Genomic DNA, 20,365 nt, shown 5'->3' on the forward strand with positions numbered 1-20,365 from the left:
CTCTTGAGCTGTAGCGACCTAAAATTTTGTGGCATGCAGAATCACTTGTATCTGATCGTGCACATGGGATAATCATGTGAGAATCCCTGACGGTAATTTCTCAGTCGTAAATAACAGACGTAATGACTTAGAACGTCATACTGTCTGATAAATGTAGGTTTCTCACTAGTCGCAGCGTATCCTGGATAAAGCCGACTTTATTGATAAGCGAATTTAGCAAACGACTATCGTACAGCGATTCCTATGACGTCAGAGGCCTCTTAAGATAGTCTTAATCTTAATGCCTTGAAAGATATGAATATCAGAGTGGTATTAAGCACATGGAGCTTATCTCAGTTTTCAACATAATAGCTCTTATACATGAGTCCTCCAGCAGAAGTAAGTAGTGATTACCCTCGACCATTGCTCTGGAAGAGCCAAATTCTTAATCCCGTCCGCATCCTTATTGGTGTTTTCAGCAGTTTCCTTAAATCAAATGAGGCGAATACCTCGATAGTACCTTACATGGGACCTCAAGCCATTTCCTCTCACGTCTTGTCCCGTCTAGATATGTGCTTCATCTCTGATGACCTTGATGTTATACTCTAACATTCTCTTCAGGAGTAAGTAATGAAATCATACCCTCTATTTTCTGGAATACAACCTAACGTTATACTATGTTCGTAACGTTTGAACAAATGAAATGTTCTACCATTATAAAAATCAGCTCGAATATGATCTATAGAACATGTAACCAAACAAATTATTTTCTGAAAAGAATACATATATTCTTGAATTCGATACAAGGAAAAATAGAAATAAAAGAGAGAAAATCGTGTAGAAGGTTTTATACGTTTGAGACAGCCTATCATACGACACAATTTTCTTTTGTCGGGTGGACATCAGTGTCTTTTGCAGGAAGATCTTAAACTACACTTCTGTTTTATTTTCAAATAAGTTTTTTTAAAACAAGTGTAGTGGCTATAACATTAAATTTAATCTTAATATTCTTTCAACAAAGAGAAGAGCTTTTGCGGCAAAACATATGCTATTATGCACAAGATACTGATTATTCTTACTTGATCTCAAACACGGTAAAGTTGCCTTAGTTTTGTTGACCTACAGTTTTTACATTACATTCTTGGAAGTAAGATAAAGATCTGTTTCGAAAGTGTTACTGAAAGGATAACGTATCACACTAATCTGATTTTGAAATGACATTGTTTATTATTTGAGGTTTTGGTAATCACGGAAAGCTATTATCATTATATCTTGAGCGATAAAACAAATACTTCCTTCATTTGTCGCTCAGAATCTACGTGATGACCAAATTTCAAGTTTCTGAGACTGATGGAAGCACGCTACGTTTTCGACTAAACTTATGAAAGTCCATTATTCTGGTGGACGTAGGACAGCGGCTGACAATATAAGTAATGGAAGTGGAACACCACAGCCGTATTTTCGAAGTATTTATTATTCAGAGGACTAGTTTGAACGGTACATTTGCGTCATGTTCAGGTCCTACTATAAACCAAATAAGTACTACCAGTCAATGGCTCATGTGATTTGCCCATGTGGTCTTATTGTGACTACACGTTCGAAATATACACTCCTGAAGAATAGCGGTCTACGGCACCTAGTTATTGTATGAGTTCTATGACTGTAAGTATTTATTTGGTTTATAGTACGACCTGAAGATGACGCAACTGTGACGTTGAAATTAGTCATGAATAACAAACACTTTGAAAATACGGCTGTCGTGTTCTACTTCCATTACTTTTTTGACTAATGTTCCCCATACGCAAGAAGGAGTGTCAATAGCAAATAGGCAAGAAATTAACAGAAACATACAATCTGTGGTTTTTCTCCTTGCTTCTGACTCAGATATTCCATACACTCTGAAGTAAATATTGTTGTTACTGGAAGAATGATACAATTTTAAATAGACGTTCATGCACCCGACTGACTGAGAACGTCCTCTCAAACACTGCTATCCTTAAAAAGAGATATTTTTTCTGATAGAATCCAATAGGCATTTTCCAGAACGGTCATTGTTACGACACCCACGAAATGTCAAACTGATCAGCTGCGCCCCTAGGCATAGAGAAGGTGACCCTGATTTCACCTAGTTTTCAGAACAAATTATTGCATTGAGTAGAAACTGTTAAGAAAATGAAAGAAGAGGATCTATGGCTGAGGAACCACCTGCAGCGATGTGAAAGTTCTCTTCCAGGATCATGTGCCAGCAAAGGCTGATTTTATACTAGAAAACACGTAGTTGCGATGGGTTCAACAGCCTCTGGACAGGTCGTTAAGCTGGAACACCAGCGCTGTGTTAAACAATTCTAGCATTCATTTCACGCTCATAATCCCTGCCGCTGGCGTTGGCCCCTGAACGGCAACACACAATCGTTCGACATCCCTGAAAGAAACTAATGGAACACCTTCCTTTGACGTATTTTCGTGTTTGCCATGTTAACCAGAGTCGAGCAGTTACTACAATTTTATCCTTAAAGTTTATTATAATCAGAACTCGTGTCGGCATTTTTGTTCGAATACCACTTTCGACTGGATAGACATTTTCAGTATAGCATGAATGAGTCTTCGTTTAAGGTTGCTTCGTAATACTATGATAAGACAAAACATTATGACCAAATGCTCAGGAGCCAGTTGGTCCAACGTTAGAATGCAGTACAGCAACTATTCTGCAATACATGGTTTCGAAAAGTGCTTCGTTGGCACCAGATTTCTGCGCTTATGCACGGGTCACAGGCTGGTGGTTTGCGAAGACGGAGATGACACGCAGTAGAATCCCAGATGTATTCCATTGGGTTCAGATCAGGCGAACTTCGTGGCCAAGTTTTCAACGTCATTTCACTGTCATGCTTCTCGAGCCACTGTACTACGATTCTGGTGTTGTGACATGGGCGTTTATCCTGTGGAAAATGCCATCCGGAAAGACATCAAACATAAGTGTATGCAGGTGGTTCACAATAAAGTTCACGTGGTCCACAGCTGTCATGGTGCCTTTGACTACTATCACAGGTCCCATTGAAACCCACGTGAACGTCATTCATAGCATTGTACCGTCTTCGCCGGCCTGCGTCCGTTTCGTGGTACATTTTTCGAGCAGTTTGCCTGGGTGATGGTGTATCTGGACGCGACCGTTGACATGGTGTAACAAGAAACATAATTCATAACACTAGGTGACCCGATTCCTTTGATCCACGGTCCATTCTCGATGATTCCACGTCCACTGAAAATGTAACCATCGACGTCATTGTGTCAACACGGAAATAAATAGGGACCGTCCGCTACGGTACTCCATGTTCAACAACGAACGGTGAACGGTGGGATCCGAAACACTCGTGCGAGCGCCAGCGTCGTACTTTGCCGTCAAATGTGTCACAGATGACTACCAGTCTTGCTTAAAAGGGCTAAACAGCCTCCGAATTCTACGTTTTAAATAAGTCGTGGATGTCCAACCAACACCTTCTCGCCATCGCGTCGTTTCACCCTCCTTGAACCACTTTCCATAGATGATCACGACAGTAGCACGCTAACAGCCGACCATACATGCCATTCTCGAGACGTCGTTTTCCAGCCACCGGGCCATAACGACCAGCTCTTTGTCGAAGTCGCTTATGTCAGTGTATTTCACTATTTGTGGAGCCTATGTTTCTCTAGAATGAATATCTATTCGTTTCTGCTCCGCTTATACAGTCACGTAAGACATAACACGCCTTTTCTTGCGTGAACGGTTCCAGATACCGAAACGAGCTTTTCGGCAAACGATAGTACCATAAGGGACACGTCTTTGGTGTCAGACACATAGTCTTAACTTTTGTATCTATCGGGTTATCGACACAGGTATTTTTTTCTTTTTAATGCATGATGTATTTCTAACGGTATCCGAGTGCGCTTGTTAATGTTGAGGTTTAAACTCTTGGAGAAAAAATGAGAAATTTTCTAAAATTGATAAAAAAGTCAGCTGGAATCGGCTACTGTGTTGTAAATATGCTCATGCCAGGGTACGTCATTCCATCAAGACTTAAGACTTTACTTGTCTATACTGCAGAACTAGCAATAATTGTGTCGTCCATCGGCAGGTCATTTCTGATTCAAGATTCTTTGCATGCAGATGTGAACATCAATGAGGAGAAGTTAGACACGCTCCTTTTATACAGCGTTCAGTGGCACGAGACGCATTGCCAAGGAATGTGGGGTCAGCCAAAGGAGTCCCATTCGCATCTTGCATCGACATAAATTCCACCCTTAACATCTGTCACTGCGTCAGGCACTCGGAAAACGTGATTTGAAAACCCCTATAGCATTTTGTTGGCTTGCTCTGTATCGCTTTGGAGACTACACTACGCTTTTCCAACGCGTGCTCTTTACCGCCGAAGCAACGTGCAGAACCATGTTAAAGTAAATTTGAGTAGCAAGTACTACTGGGCAGCTGAAAATCTACGATGCCTTCATCAGGTACAACAACAACGACCTTGAACCATAAACCGATGGTGTGGTGTCATAGGAAGTTTGACTGCGGGACCTTACTTCATTCCGGAGATATTAAATGGAAATACACATGCACACTTTCTTACGAACGTTCTATCCGTTCTTCTAGAAGAGGCGCCACTGAATAAGTGACAGTGCCACCAGACAACACTGAAGCTCGTTGTGGGCGGTGATGATAATGTTTTGGCTCATCAGTACATGAGCAGCAGCTGAACGGCGTCTCGCGGAGTCCTTGCCACTATGCGTCGTCTCTTTTGGGGTGACATTTAGTAAAAAAAAACTCATTTTCCAACACTGCTAGCCATTCAGATTGCAACATCATACAAATGGCATGCAACAAACTCCAGACTGGCATGAACTGTACTACATGCTTGGTTACACAAATGATCAGCATGTCAGTGCAAACGTATACATAAGGTATGAGTAAGGTCATGTACGTTTGGCATGGAGGAGAAGATCATAGGACTGGTTTCTCATTCAAAAATCGCATCTGAAAGTCCTTTTTTTAATGTCATGCTATGCCTCGTGTAAGAAGAAAATATGCAGCACCTGTCGCAATTCCACAGCCTCAAGTCTGCGGCCTGTCGAGATTGGTTTATTGTTCCTCAGTATTACTACTCGAGTTGGATGACATCCTACGACTGTCATACGAATATAGAATCGACTGATTCGGGAGGGCCATGCTAAACACCGTGCAGAATATCAGTGGCTCCACACGACTAGTATCTGTATTTTGAGACTGGAAATAAGTTATTTGCAGCAAGATAAGTATCCACACAGACAATGCGACGACGCCCGGAGTGTAACGGACAGTCATCATTGTCACGGTTGTTGCAGCTTCCTTTGACACGGAAGCAGATGCGTGTCCTGCACCAACCACTGTACACTGTAGTGGCATCACGTAATATTCTAGAATGAGTCCCGCTTCTGCGTATAGCATCACAATGGACTTCTCCGTGTCTGAAGGCTTCAAAGAGAACAAATGGTGCCAGATTTCATTCCTTATTGTCATATGGGCCAGCACGCGTGGCGTGATTAGTTTGGGGCGCCATTAGATACAGAATATGATCAGTTCTGGTTGACACAGCCGCTAATTTGGACAGTGGCAGTTACACTAACGACGTCTTAAAACCAGTAGCGAAACCATATCCTTAGGCCTCCGTGGCATTATCTTTAAACAAGATAACGCGAAATCTCATGATGGCTGGTGTCGCCTAACATAACTCGATACAGAGGGGGTTCTAATGTTTCCCTGGCCAACACATTATCCAGATCTCCCACCCATAGAAATGGTCATGGGTTACCAAAAGTCTAATATAAAACCATTTGCCACTCTTTTCACACGACTCTTAGTTCTTCGTTTAGATCATGGCGGACACATCAATTTATGGAGGCTCCGAGGAGAACGAACGTCTCTTGATTGCATTCTTCATCGTCATATGGGCCCACCACCTGCCATGATCTTACTGGATGCCATTGGGTGCATAATACGATCACCTACAGTTCGCATAGCAGGTAATTTGGGCAGAAGCCGCTACATATCTGGCGCGTTAAGACTGGTGGCTGTCTCCTTTCTTCGAAGTCTTTGTGACATCTTTCAACAAGATACCGCAAGACTGCATCTTGTTCATTCTCTCCTGGCTTACTTCGACACAAACGGTATTCGACTATTGCTATGGCCTGCATGTTTTACATCTCTCATCCATTGAAAATACACTACTGGCCATTAAAATTGCTTCACCACGAATATGACTTGCTACAGAAGCGAAATTTAACCGACAAGAAGAAGATGCTGTGATATGTAAATGATTAGCTTTTCAGAGCATTCACACAAGGTTGGCGCCGGAGGCGACACCTACAACGTGCTCACATGAGGAAAGTTTCCAACCGATTTCTCATACACAAACAGCAGTTCACCGGCGTTGCCTGGTGAAACGTTGTTATGATGCCCCGTGTAAGGAGAAGAAATGCGTACCATCACGTTTCCGACTTTGATAAAGGTCGGATTGTAGCCTATCGCGATTGAGGTTTATCGTATCTCGACATTGCTGCTCGCGTTGGTCGAGATCCAATGACTGTTAGCAGAATATGGAATCGGTGGGTTCAGGAGGGTAATACGGAACGCCGTGCTGGATCCCAACGGCCTCGTATCACTAACAGTTGAGATGACAGGCATCTTATCCGCATGGCTGTAATGGATCGTGCAGCCACGTCTCGATCCCTGAGTCAAGAGATGGGGACGTTTGCAAGACAACAACCATCAGCACGAACAGTTCGACGACGTTTGCAGCAGCATGGGCTATCAGCTCGGAGACCCTTGATGCTGCATCACAGACAGGAGCACCTGCGATGGTGTACTCAACGACGGACCTGGGTGTACGAATGGCAAAACGTCATCTTTTCGGATGAGTCCAGGTTCTTTTTACAGCATCATGATGATCGCATCCGTGTTTGGCGACATCGCGGTAAACGCACATTGGAAGCGTGTATTCGTCATCGCCATGCTGGCGTATCATCCGGCGTGATGGTATGGAGTGCCATTGGTTACACGTCTCGGTCACGTCTTGTTCGCATTGACGGCACTTTGAACAGTGGACGTTACATTTCAGATGTGTTACGACCCGTGGCTCTACCCTTCATTCGATCCCTGCGAAACCCTACATTTCGGTAGGATAATGCACGACCGCATGTAGCAGGTCCTGTACGGGCCTTTCTGGATACAGAAAATGTTCGACTGCTGCCCTGGCCAGCACGTTCTCCAGATCTCTCACCAATTTAAAACGTCTGGTCAATGGTGACCGAGCAACTGACTCGTCACAATACGCCAGTCAGTACTCTTGATGAACTGTGGTATCGTGTTGAAGCTGCATGGGCAGTTGTACCTGTACACGCCATCCAAGCTCTGTTTGACTCAATGCCCAGGCGTATCAAGGCCGTTATTACGGTCAGAGGTGGTAGTTCTGGGTACTGATTTCTCAGGATCTATGCACCCAAATCGCGTGAAAATGTAATCACATATCAGTTCCAGTATAATATATTTTTCCAACGAATACCCGTTCGTCATCTGCATTTCTTCTTGGTGTAGCAGTTTTAATGGCCAGTAGTGTATCTTGTTATACGTTGCCACCACCACTCGCCAGCCATTATGCCGAACTATGGTACAGAGTGGAATGAGGATGGAATGGCGTATCCCTGTCCGTCATCCAAGCTCAGTCTGGCCTGCTGCCGAGCCCGATTAAAGTCATTGTTGCCAGAGATGTACTAAATTTCACACCGAGTACACCCCGAAGTCACCCGAGTGGTGATGCATTGGTGAGACACTCCATTCTCATTGGTGACGACGGTGGTTCATGTCATCGACTAACCATCTAAATTAAGGTTTTCCACAGTTTCCTAACTCGTTTAAGGCAAATGCCAAGTAGGGATAGACAAATCCTATTTTCTTCGCCACTCTTCCAAAATACAAGCTTACGTTCCGTCTCTAATGACGTCAACGTGGCATTACATTATATTTTTTTTTTTTTTTCGTTTTTCCCCTCACAGTGGTGCAGTGGAGCACGTTCTCAGATCTGGGACAATAGATTGGTAAACATGGCGGCTTATACACTTCTGTATAAGAGATGAGGCAGAACATTCTAATCAATAAACTCCGTGAGGCTGAATGCTTCTGGTGGCGTTGTGGGCACATACCGCGGCAAGAAAAGTGTATAAATAAAAATGGCTCTGAGCACTATGGATCTTAACATCTTAGGTCATCAGTCCCCTAGAACTTAGAACTACTTAAACCTAACTAACCTAAGGACATCACACACATCCATGCCCGAGGCAGGATTCGAACGTGCGACCGTAGCAGTCCCGCGGTTTCGGACTGCAGCGCCTAGAACCGCACGGCCACCGTTGCCGGCAAAAGTGTATAAGTTGAACAGAAACGGATAGGGATTAATTCTAGTGAATATACGGGTCGCAGATGAGGAAATCCAGTGACATAAGGGGCTTTGACAAACAGCTGATTGTTATAACCCGATGCCTCGGAACGAGCATCTCGGTAATCGCGAAGCTGGCCGGAAGTCTGCAAGCTACTCGCCTGAATGTCTATGCAAATTGATTCAAAGACTGTGAAACGATGGCTAGGCAACAAGGTATTGGCTGGACATCCGCACCTCATTCACAACGTGAGTTCGGAGGCTTGATCGTCCTGTGACGCAAGATAGACGGCCATCTGTGGCACAACTGACGTCGGAGTATAATACTGGTGCAATCACAGATGTTTCGAACCACATCGTTCAGCGCACATTGCTGAACATAGAGCTCCCCAAAGCAGACGACACCTACGTGTCACAATGCTGATCCAACGACATCGTCAACTACGACTGCAGTGGGCACGGAGTCATCGAGACTGAAACATGGACCAAAGTAATCGTGTCACCTGTTCTGATAATAATTAATGTGATGTGCCTAAGGCCTCCCGCCGGGTAGACCGTTTGCCGGCTGCAAGTCTTTCGATTTGACGCCACTTCGGTGACTTGCGCGTCGATGGGGATGAAATGATGATGATTAGGACAACACAACACCCAGTCCCTGAGCGGAGAAAATCTCCGACCCAGCCGGGAATCGAACCCGGTCCCTTAGGAATGACATTCTGTAGCACTGACCACTCAGCTACCGGTTGCGGACACCTGTTCTGATGAAGCAAATTTCATGTTTATGTAAGGCCGATGAACGTGTCTGGATATGCCGTCATCCAGGAGAACGGTTTCTCGAGACTTGCAACACACCACGGACCTAGGTCGCTGGTGGCAGTATTACCCTATGGTGGACATCCATCTGCCATTCCAAGGGACGAATGATGATAATTGAAGACATCATGACAGCCGTGAATTACGTGAACATCTCTGATGTCCACTTGCAATCCGCCATGTTTAATGGCTTCCCTGATGGCGATGGTATCTTCCAACAGGATAACTACCCGTGTGACAAGGCTAGAATTATGCTACAGTGGTTTGAGAAGCATTGTAATGAACCTAAGTTGATATCTTGGCCGCCAAATTCACCTGATCTTATCCTGAATGAACACATATAAGATGTTATTGGGCGCCTGCTCCGCGCCCGCAAACAACCAACTCGTAATTTATGGGAACTGCGTGATCTGTGCCTAGAGATCTAGTGTCACATACCTGCAGAAACCTACTAAGAACTCGTCGAATCCATGGTACCCAGAATCGCTGGTGTATTAGTTTCGAAAGCTGGGCCAGTATGCTGTTATGCGGACTGTCGTGACGTTTTGATTCTCCCAGTGTAAACACTGCGAGCGGGTAAAAGCACGTGTTGTGTGATGAGTGGCTACACTTATTTACGTAAAGACAATGTACGCTCTGGGAGCGCGCGGGGCGAACGTGAGGGCAGCGAGGCGGCTACCTGTGGAGCTGCGCGGTCTGTTATTCCGGGCGGTCAGCCGGTCAGGCGGTGACCGCGCGCCCCGTGTCGGCTATTCCAATTGATTCCCTCAGCGGTGCGACTGGAGGCCCGCCAAGCGCCGGCGGACGCACGAGCACGAGCGCAGAGCCGCGACCGCTAATTTTAGTGGGCGTCGCGCGCGCGGGCTGCGAAGGTGCGCCGGATGAGCACGCCGGCTGGTCGCACACGGCTCCTCGCAACATGCTGCACGCCGTAAGTCGCCAGCTCCCTGCCTTGCTCTCTCACCGCACCCACAGCAGAGCGCATCGGTAACACATCGCGGACGAGTATCGCTCCATTAATCTCTTCCTACATCTTGCTTCATTTTTACTCTTACATTTTGAGGTGATTGTTGTTGTTGTTGTTGTTGTTGTCCACAGTCCGAAGACTGGTTTGAAGCAACTCTGCACTCTGCAGGCTAGTCTATCCATTGCAAGGCTTTTCATCTCTGCATAACTACTGCAATCTCCATCCATTTGAACCTGCTTGCTGTCTACTTCTACAATTTTACCGCCTTCCCCCTCCCCCTCTACTTCCATTTCCTACCATTACTAAACTCACGATCTCATGATGCCTCAGGATGTGTTCTATCAACTGATCTATTCTTTAAATCAAGTTGAGCCACAAATGCGGCTGATCCCGGCGGAGGTTCGAGTCCTCCCTCGGGCATGGGTGTGTGTGTTTGTCCTTAGGATAATTTAGGTTAAGTAGTGTGTAAGCTTAGGAACTGATGACCTTAGCAGTTAAGTCCCATAAGATTTCACACACATTTGAACATTTTTTTGAGTCACAAATTTCCTTTTTCCAGATTCCAGTCAGCACCTCCTCATTACTTATTAGATTTACATATCTAATTTTTGGCATCTCCTGTAGCAGCACACCTCAAAAGCTTCCATTGTCTTCTTTTTTGTGCTGTTTATCGCCCACGTTTCAATCCATATAAACACCTTCAGAAAAAAGACTTCTTAACAGTTAGATTATATTAGATGTTAACATATATTTCATTTTCAGACACGCTTTTCTTGTAAGTGCCTGCCTGCATTCGTATCCTCTCTACCTCCACCAGCGTCAGTTATGTTGTTGCCCAAATACCAAAACTCATCGACTACTTGTGGTGTCTCATTTCTAATTAGAATCAACTGATTTAATTCAGCTACTTCCCATTCCTCTCGTTTTACACTTGTTGATATTCGTCTTTCAATCTCTTTTCTCGACATTACACATGCCAATCAACTGATCTTGCAAGTCCGTCGTCGCCTCTGACAGAATTACAATATTATCGGTGAACATCAAAGTTTTTATTTCGTCTCTCTCAACTTTAATTCTTTTCCTAATGTAGGCCTAAGTCTTTGAAATTCTTGTCACAGTAATGTGTCTCCATTTCATCTTCCTCTAGTTACCCTTCCATTTTTCTAATATTGTCATCAAGTTTGTTTCCTTTGTAAAAGCCCTTTATATTTGTCTTCCACATTTCAGCCTTCCCTTAATTTCTTAGCACGGGTTTATCATCTCAGCTCTTAATATTCATACCGGTATTTTTTCTTTCTCCAAAGGCCTCTTTAATTTTCCTATAGGCGGCGTATGTCTTTCCTGTACACACCCATATTTCTACAGCCTTGGGTTTCACGTCTAGCCATTACTGCTTTGCCATTTTTGTACTTGGCCTCAGTCTCATTTTTAGACGTCTATATTCGCTTTTATACTTGATTTGCTGAATTTTTATATTTTCTCTTTTCACCAATTACAACGCTTGCAAAGGAGTTGAAATGTAAAATAGTTTACATCATATTGTTGTACTTTACGCTTAGGTCCCCCAGCGTTTGCTGTTCTATTGGCTATGTTCGCAACACAAATTATTTTATTTTACAGGCTGAACTCGAACTCCATCGACAAAATCTCGAAGGTTTTTCGGCGATGTTCTCTGAATATAATGGTATAAAGGACCTGTGGTTACCAGCGGCTCGTCACATTTATTTTGATTTCTTATCACCATTAACCTTTTTATCCGTATTGCACTGAAAGTATCTGCAGACAGAAGACTCTCGAGTTTTCATTCAGTACTGCTCTGTTCTGTCTCGGTTTTGTTTTTCCGGCATTGTTAATTGTATGTTAATATTGTTACACGGCAGTATGCATACGTTTACCGATGAATAGTTGGCCAATACGTACAGCAGCAGAATCCGCTGCGATGAAAAGCTTCGTGTTTCGTCTGAGGGTTAATGCAATACTTCGTGTTTGGTGATGGCATACTATTGGCATTGTCACTGTTGCACTGTTTTGGAGGTATTTTCAGAGAAAAAAAGCTAATTGAGCTATCAAACAAAATAACTTATAATCACGTTATTACTCTGTAACCAGCCACCGGAGTCCAGCGGTCCATTAAAGCAAAATACTCAAAGAATATCATTGAACAACCTCTGAAATTTTGTTGGTGGAGTTTAGTTCACCCTATACGTACATTATGAAATTACTGGGTCTCGCGGTTCTAGGCGCTCAGTCCGGAGCCGCGTAACTGCTACGGTCGCAGGTTCGAATCCTGCCTCGGGCATGGATGTGTGTGATGTCCTTAGGTTAGTTAGGTTTAAGTAGTTCTAAGTTCTAGGGGACTGATGACCACAGATGTTAAGTCCCATAGTGCTCAGAGCCATTTGAACCATTTTGAAATTACTGCAGTTTCCATTACAACTCTTTATTATTCCTTGATATACAAAATATCAGCGGGATATATACGTATATAAAATATCACGTTAAACACTAATCTCCTCCTCCTTCTCCTCAAACTTTCATATACTGTCAATTTTTCCATCAACTGAAGTTACTATTTATGATTTTTTTTTTAATTTTTAGTGATTTGATTGGTGTGAGCAACGAACGTTGATACAATACTGCTTCACTGTGATAAAACTTATTTCGTGTCTAGAAATGTTTGAACTGAGTCCTACCTGATACAGATATACGTAATCTTTCATAAGTAAATCAACGTAACGAAAGAATGTGTACGCAAAGCATAACAACGGGAGGGGGCCATTATTCTGCAGTTTTCTTACTAGTCGTTATTTTGATCACTTGGACGTAGCGATAATAATAGTTTTCTTAAGTGCAACGCGTACATATTTAACGAAGTTCTATAGTTTGTACAGCGAGAAATGCAGTGATGTAAGTTTTGTTAATTTTTACTGTGAAACTTTTCGGTGAAATTAACAGGGCAGCATACTAAAAGAGAAGCTGATTCCTGGTGGTACAACACCGCTACAACCCTATGCAGTGTTTACCTATCACAGGAAGTGGAACTGCGCTGTACCGCCAGTCTTTATCTGCCTTTACAGCCTTTATAAACTGCATCCTCATTCTTATGTTAAGTTTCACTCTTATCACTGACACATATAACACATATAACGAACAGCTGAATGCCGTTAAGAAAGTATATATACGATTTTAAACAACCATAGCTGATTAAATGGCTCTGAGCACTATGGGACTTAACTGCTAAGGTCATCAGTCCCCTAGAACTTAGAACTACTTAAACCTAACTAACCTACGGACATCACAAACATCCATGCCCGAGGCAGGATTCGAACCTGCGACCGTAGCGGTCGCGCGGTTCCAGACTGTAGCGCCTAGAACCGCTCGGCCACACCGGCCGGCGCTGATTAAATAATTCAGTAGATATAAAAGCTACTAACATTCATTTTACCTTGAAATGATCTTCCATTCGCATAGAACACCTTACCAGGAACCTAGTTTCTCTATCTTGAACGTACGAAATATTAATTGCTTCCTCTTCAAGTGGTCATGGGGTGATGGAGTGCGTGAAACGCACGAGGATGTTTACCTACCTGACGAAGTATCGCTGTTGACATTTTCTTCCGTTGCAGAAACTGAACTCACCAGGCGCTGTGTCTAATGGCAGCGTTATCATCGTATTTAATGACTCAGTAGACATGAACCCAATGTCTGCGTACAGTGTGTGCTACATAACGTGGAAAACATCGTATTTTATAAACACAAAAACAGGGAAATAAAACGTTTCGCAGATGTTAGTAGGCAAAGGGATTAGTATTTTGCAACTTGGTTAACGATCTATGTAATAGATTTCGTTTTTCGATGCAACTCGGCGTATAACTACTACTCATGGCACTACATTAAAGCCTTTTTATTTATCTTCTTGTCACAGGGCCAGTATCTAGCATAATGCTACGAAAATAAACAAGTAACTTCCATGTGCAGTATAAAAAGACAAATCAAAACTTTCGAAAATTAGTTTGTGAGAATGACGAATATCTTAAAAAAAAAGACTGTTTGCAGTTTTATATGTTTATGTTCAGTAGACAGTCACGGGTTCTAGAATATCCGTAATGGGTATGCTTGACAATCCGTAAGTTTTAAAACTTTTATCGATTATGGCTGTGAATTACTGCAATTGTGTTGAATAAAGATTTTCAGAAATGACCGCGATCAGTCGCCATTCATGATAGTGGGATTTTTTATTTACCTGTTACCGGGTTCAAGTCACCTAGTGACTCGTCATCGTATGGTACAGTTCATAGAGGATTGCGGAGGTCGTTGTGTAGCTGTGGCAGAACAGAGAAAAATCCAAACAAGTGTGCACTGAATGTGGCAAGTTACCTGAAGTTATTTACATAAAGTGATCATTACGGTAAGTGACGCTGTTCTCATCTACATGACTAGTCTGCAAGTCACACTTAAGTCCCTGACTGAGGGTTCTTCGAATCACCTTCAGACTATTTCTCTACCGTTCCACTCTCTAACAGCGCGTGGGAAATGGTTCAAATGGTTCTGAGCACTATGGGACTTAACATCTGAGGTCATCAGTCCCCTAGAACTTAGAACTACTTAAACTTAACTAACACAAGGACAAACACACATCGATGCCCGAGGCAGGATTCGAACCTGCGACCGTAGCGGTCGCGCGGTTCCAGACTGAAGTGCCTAGAACCGTTCGGCCACAGCGGCCGGCCGCGTGGGAAAAATGAACACTTAAATCTGTGTGTACGAGCCCTGATTTGTTTTGTTTTATCACGATGATCATTTCTCCATATACCGGTTGGCGATAATAAATTATTTTGACAGTGAGAGGAGAAAGTGTGTTCGTGAAATTTTGTGAAAGGATCACGCCGCAACGAAAAACGCCTTTGTTTTAATTATAGCCACCCCAACTTCCTTTCATACCCGTAAGTGATACTCTCTCCCGTATTAGGCGATAATACAAAACGAACTGCCCTTATCTGGACTTTTTCGATGTCCTCCATCAGTCCCGTCTGGTAAAGATCCCGTACTGCACAGCAGTATTCTAGTAGCCTACGGACAAGCGTAGTTAGTGTAAGCAGTCTCTTCAATAGATCTGTTGCATCTTCTAGGTGGTCTGCCAATAAAATACGGTCTTTGGTTTGCCCTTCCCACAACAACGTCTATGTAATCGTTCCAATCATTATCAAGCCGACTTTATAATTTATGATGTAAATAACTCTAGATAGTTCGCCACAAACCGTGTTTACTCGTTACCATCATGTTTTGTCTTTCCACAGCTACACAATGATCCCCACAATGCTATGAATGGTCACTGAGAAATATAACAACTGATGATGAGTCGTTAGATGACATGAAACCGGTAACGGGAAAACAGAAACTCCACCATGACGAAATGCGACTGGTTGCAGTCATGTCCGAAATCCTTAACTTTTTATGTACCAGTGTGTTAAAGTGATTACCATTTACTGTAACGTAATAAAGCACGCTCTGGCTCTTGAAAAATAAAATATGGTGACGTAGTGCTTGTTTGAGGCTGCGCTGAGACCTTCCACGAAAGTAGTCGGGGAAATGTTTCATGTGTGAAGTCAGCACACGCAGTGCTGCTACGGCTTTACATGTCATGTTTACATGTGAATGGAGGCGAAACGGTGCCGGCGCTATTGGCTTTCACTTTCAGACCATATCCCGGCTAGTTTCGTGAAAAATTTCACTTGAAACGTTCACATTGCCTTCTTTTCATTACCCGTCGAAAGCTGTTAAACGTACATAATTTATATAATTCTTTTCAAAACGAACTTTATAAAACATATGTACAAATAAAAAGTGATTCTAGTTATTAATTACAAAGCCAAAATCAGCTCTTTTCATACTATTGTTTCCCTATTGCGGACTTCGCTTCGATGTACAGAGTCGTTCCTAAAATACGAAAATCGATATTGCTCACTCGACTCGGACTTGTATTTTATCAACACAAAATATGTTTGTGTTTAAGAGGTAGTGGCAAACATTTCAAACGGAAAGTTCTGTTCCCAGCGCAAACTTTCTTCAGTTTGGATTACTATCCTCTACAGCGCTCAACACGTCAGCATAAAATAAAGATATATTAATGTGAAATCGAAATGACCAGTTAGTAACGAACACATCTCAATTTGAAAACAGAGGAATTAATTATATGAGAACGTAAGGGAAAGAAAAGGTTACTCGTGCAAAGATATTATTTAAATAGCCGTGCTCATTAGCTATTTATATCGAGAAAAAATAACACGCTGTGCATAACTGACACTTTCCCCAGACACAGGGTATTTGTTTTGGCAGCTGAACGAAAAGGGCAAGTGACGAAAAAATTAGGAAGCTTTCTCAGACGTAAACACGCCTATGCAACAACGGCAGCTACTCGTGTGTTTTCAGTCTGAGTCCTTTTGAAACCTTTAGCTATCTACGACTTAGAACAATAAAGAAAATTATTACAATGTTGAACAGGGCTGAGGTTCAGCAACCGTATTGTAGTTTTAATGCAGTACAAAACTAGCCAGCCGTTTGGCTGTCGCTGTAAACTGTCATCTTAAAATAATTTTTGAAATTATACCATAGATTTACCATCGAATTGTCATCTACAGCTGGTTGCCGAAATATGAGGTATAATAAGACATTTTACACGGATGAAGTGAAGGAAGCGCAACCTATAACAAGGATTAGACATTTTCCGTGCCATTTTGCGTGTTACTTACGAGAACTGCTTTCCAGCTTCGGGACGGAACCATTTCTAGCGACCACCTTGCCAGGCGTGTAGTCGATGACTACACGCTACCTTATCCTGTATGTCTGGAAAAATTCGTGTGCACCATAGATCTTTAACCGTGGATATGAGAACAAAACCGAATTTCAATTCTGAGTTCGCCTAAATGGTTCCATAGACAAGACACCAGCCTAACGCCTTCCCTTCTTTGACAACTTCCTACTAGTGCTATGTCTCCAGTGACCTCGAAATCGACGAGACGATAAACTGACTTTCCTCTACTCAATCCTAAATATGCACGAGACCAGCGGATTAGAAAGAACGTAGTTTACCCAGCATTTTAAAAAGGTTTTCGTTACATATTATTCCACCGAAGTATGCTTCTTTCCACGATACCCGCGTATCCTGTTAAGTCTAGTAGTACAATGTAAGGGCAGTCATGAAGGCGACTGTTCCCAGTTTGTAAGAAACTTAGCGATATTTCTGTTCCCTGTTTATATTTTTGTTCCGTGGTAAGAAGTGTAGTGTTGTGTTGTATAATAATTTGTATGTAGTTTCGTGTTCTTAAAAAATTTCTGTTCTCCACTTGAACAACCGAGCGATATGGTGCGGTCGTTAAGACACTAGATTCGCATTCGCCAGGCACGGTGTTCAAAACACAGTCCAATCATTCTGATTTAAGTTTTCAGTGCTTTCTATAAGTCGTCAAAAAACAAATCTAGGATGGTTCCTTGGAAATGCACATATTTCTGATCGTTGTTCAATCGGAACTCGGCTTCCCTCTTAGCTGAAAATTAATCTCTCTCTAGCTTTCACTCGGTCTAGCGATACGAAGGTTGTTTGTTATTTTCGCTACAATAATCAGAAGAATATGTTGATGATTGTAAGATAAAAGAGAAATTTAAAAAGTATATTTAATTTGCTGCCACATTGTTAATGTTAGAGATGTAACTTAATCAGCTGGAAGATGTCTGAATAGACCTTTAATTTATTGCAAGATTGAAACCCTAAATTTGGTCATGAAAAGACTCTGAAGTGTATGATTAAGGTATAAACTACGAAGCGAGTTCGAGTCGCGGTTCAGTAGATAATTCCAATATTAGTAGGGGCAAAATTAGCGAACATTCCGGTATTTAATGAAGCTTTTGAATGAAGAATGTAATCTTCACACAAGATCGAAGGTTACTTAATGAAGTGTCTGATGAATTTATGAACCATAACAGTCGCATTAATGTGACCACCTGTCAAAAGCCTGAACAAACACCTTTCCAGTGCATACAGGCAGGGAGAGGGTCAGTGAGGTTCTGGAAAGTAGTGACAGGGATGTGCAGCCGCATGACTCCAGTGTCGTGGCCAACTGCCCTAGGTTTCTCAGTTGAGGATCCATGGCACCAACAGCCCAAACGAAGTGGTCTCATCGATTCTCTATTGGGTTTAAATCGGGGGAGTTTGGTGACCAGGGCAGTACGGTAAACTCAACCTGGTGCTCTTCGAACCACGCGTGTACACTGCGAGCTGTGTGACACGTTGTATTATCCTGCTGGGCGATTCCAATGTGCCGAGGAAAAAGCGAACTGCATGTATGGATGGACATGGTCCCCAAGGACAGATGTATACGTGTGTTGATCTACTGCGCCTTCCAGAATGACAAGAACACCCAAGAAAACCTTCCACAGACCAATACTGGCTCCTGCGGCTCTGAACGTCCAATTGCGGTATATGCGTGCCAATTCAAGCCTTCGTCGCCGATGAACAGCAGTTAGCATGGGTGTATGAGCCGGCGCCTGCTGGTTGGTTTATTGATTTGGGGGGGGGGGGGGGGGGACCAAACAGCGAGATCATCGGTACCATTGGATTAGGAAGGATGGGGAAAGAAGTCGGCTGTGCCCTTTCAAAGGAACCATCCAAGCATTTACCTGAAGCGAATTAGGGAAATCACTGAAAACGTAAATCAGAATTGTCGGACACGGGTTTGAACCGTCGTCCTCCCGAATGCGAATTCAGTGTGCTAACCACTGCGCAACCTTGCTCTGTCAGGCGCCTGCTGTGGAGGCCCATACACAGCAACAGTCGCTGAACGGTCTTTGAGGAGACACTGTTGGTAGCCCATTGGTTCATCTGGGCGGTCAGCTGCTCAACAGTGCGCGTCTATTCGTCCGTACACATCTCGGCAGTCTTCGTTCACCCCTGTCATCTGTGGCCCCTGGTGCACAGTTGCCTCGGCGCTGGCTTTATATAGCCATGATATGATCATGCCCTTTTGGACATCAGACAAATCGCTCCGTTTCCTTGTTACGACAACGTCTGCATTGTTTTCCGCGTCCCCCCGACGCGCTTTAAGTATCCTCCACTACTAGTGCTGCCACTTGCCGTCTGTGAATGTTACTGTACGTTGACGTCGAGCATTGGCGGTGGTCACATTAATGAGACTGGATCGTGTGTTTCTAGAGTTGTTGAAAGACATCTAGGAAAACAGAGGACATAAACTGATTTATACTGCTGAAGACGTCATCGTCGTACAGTACTGGGTAAAAGAAGCAAATTAATACCGTTAGAAGATACTGAAATCTCATTCGGGAAGAATGCCGAGATAGTTCCTTTAAAAGGGAGCGGGAGACATTCTTCGCCAGCCATTGCCTATCGCATGTTTTGCCTCGTATATAACGACCTCATCGTCGTTAGGATGTAGATTCCTAATCTTCCTTTTCTCCTTTCTTTTTTTAGGGCATCAAAGTATGGATTACTATGGTCAATCACAAAAGCAGAATTCAAGACACAGAAATGAAGTCTTTGAGATGAATCAAAAGGTTCAGTAAACTGACTCACATTCGTAGTGAAGACAACAGAAGGGGATATAAATTGTTGAAGAATACAGGGAAAAATGGCTCAAACATGTCCTTCGGACGGATAGTCTATTGAACACCGACCGATGGGCAAAAGATGTTTGCGAAGACAAAGGAAGAGCTGGGCTGATGACTGGAACAGGACTCTAGGCTTAACACGTGAAGTAGGTGATGCTGATGATGATAATTACTACAGATTACGTAGATCACAATATGGAAATGATTTGCACTACGGAATTCTACTCCAAGATGCTACTCCAGACTGATATAAAATGAATGTGCGCAACGGAAAATACTGAACACGAAAATCAAGATTTGGCCCTGTCTGACTACCCCCTGAAGCAGGTCTTAGGATCTCTTAATTGTGATATTATTTCCTTCTTCTTGCTCTTACAAAACCTAACCCTAACCACAAATGAATGATTAAGGGAACTAGTAACTACTAAATGATAAATGTTGTTTCTGCTTATACATTTATTGTAGATTAAAAACCCCTTTGTATTAAAAATTTTTGTATTTCCTAACTAATATTATTGATCAACTCCCCAAATCTGCCCCTTTTTAT

At 43.0% G+C, this 20,365-nt stretch overlaps 1 protein-coding gene across 1 annotated transcript in view; it reads left to right on the top strand.

Annotated features, from left to right (window-relative positions):
• Positions 1–320: 320 nt before the first annotated feature.
• LOC124722495 (inversin-like) overlaps positions 321–20,365 on the top strand; it is a 117,722-nt gene continuing 97,677 nt past the window's right edge. The window contains exons 1-2 of the mRNA XM_047247649.1: positions 321–378; positions 9,950–10,164. Coding sequence (XP_047103605.1) covers positions 321–378; positions 9,950–10,164 — 273 coding nt within the window. The remainder of the gene's footprint in view (positions 379–9,949; positions 10,165–20,365) is intronic.

Source organism: Schistocerca piceifrons, chromosome X (genome assembly GCF_021461385.2).
Source record: "Schistocerca piceifrons isolate TAMUIC-IGC-003096 chromosome X, iqSchPice1.1, whole genome shotgun sequence".
Taxonomy (NCBI): domain Eukaryota; kingdom Metazoa; phylum Arthropoda; class Insecta; order Orthoptera; family Acrididae; genus Schistocerca; species Schistocerca piceifrons.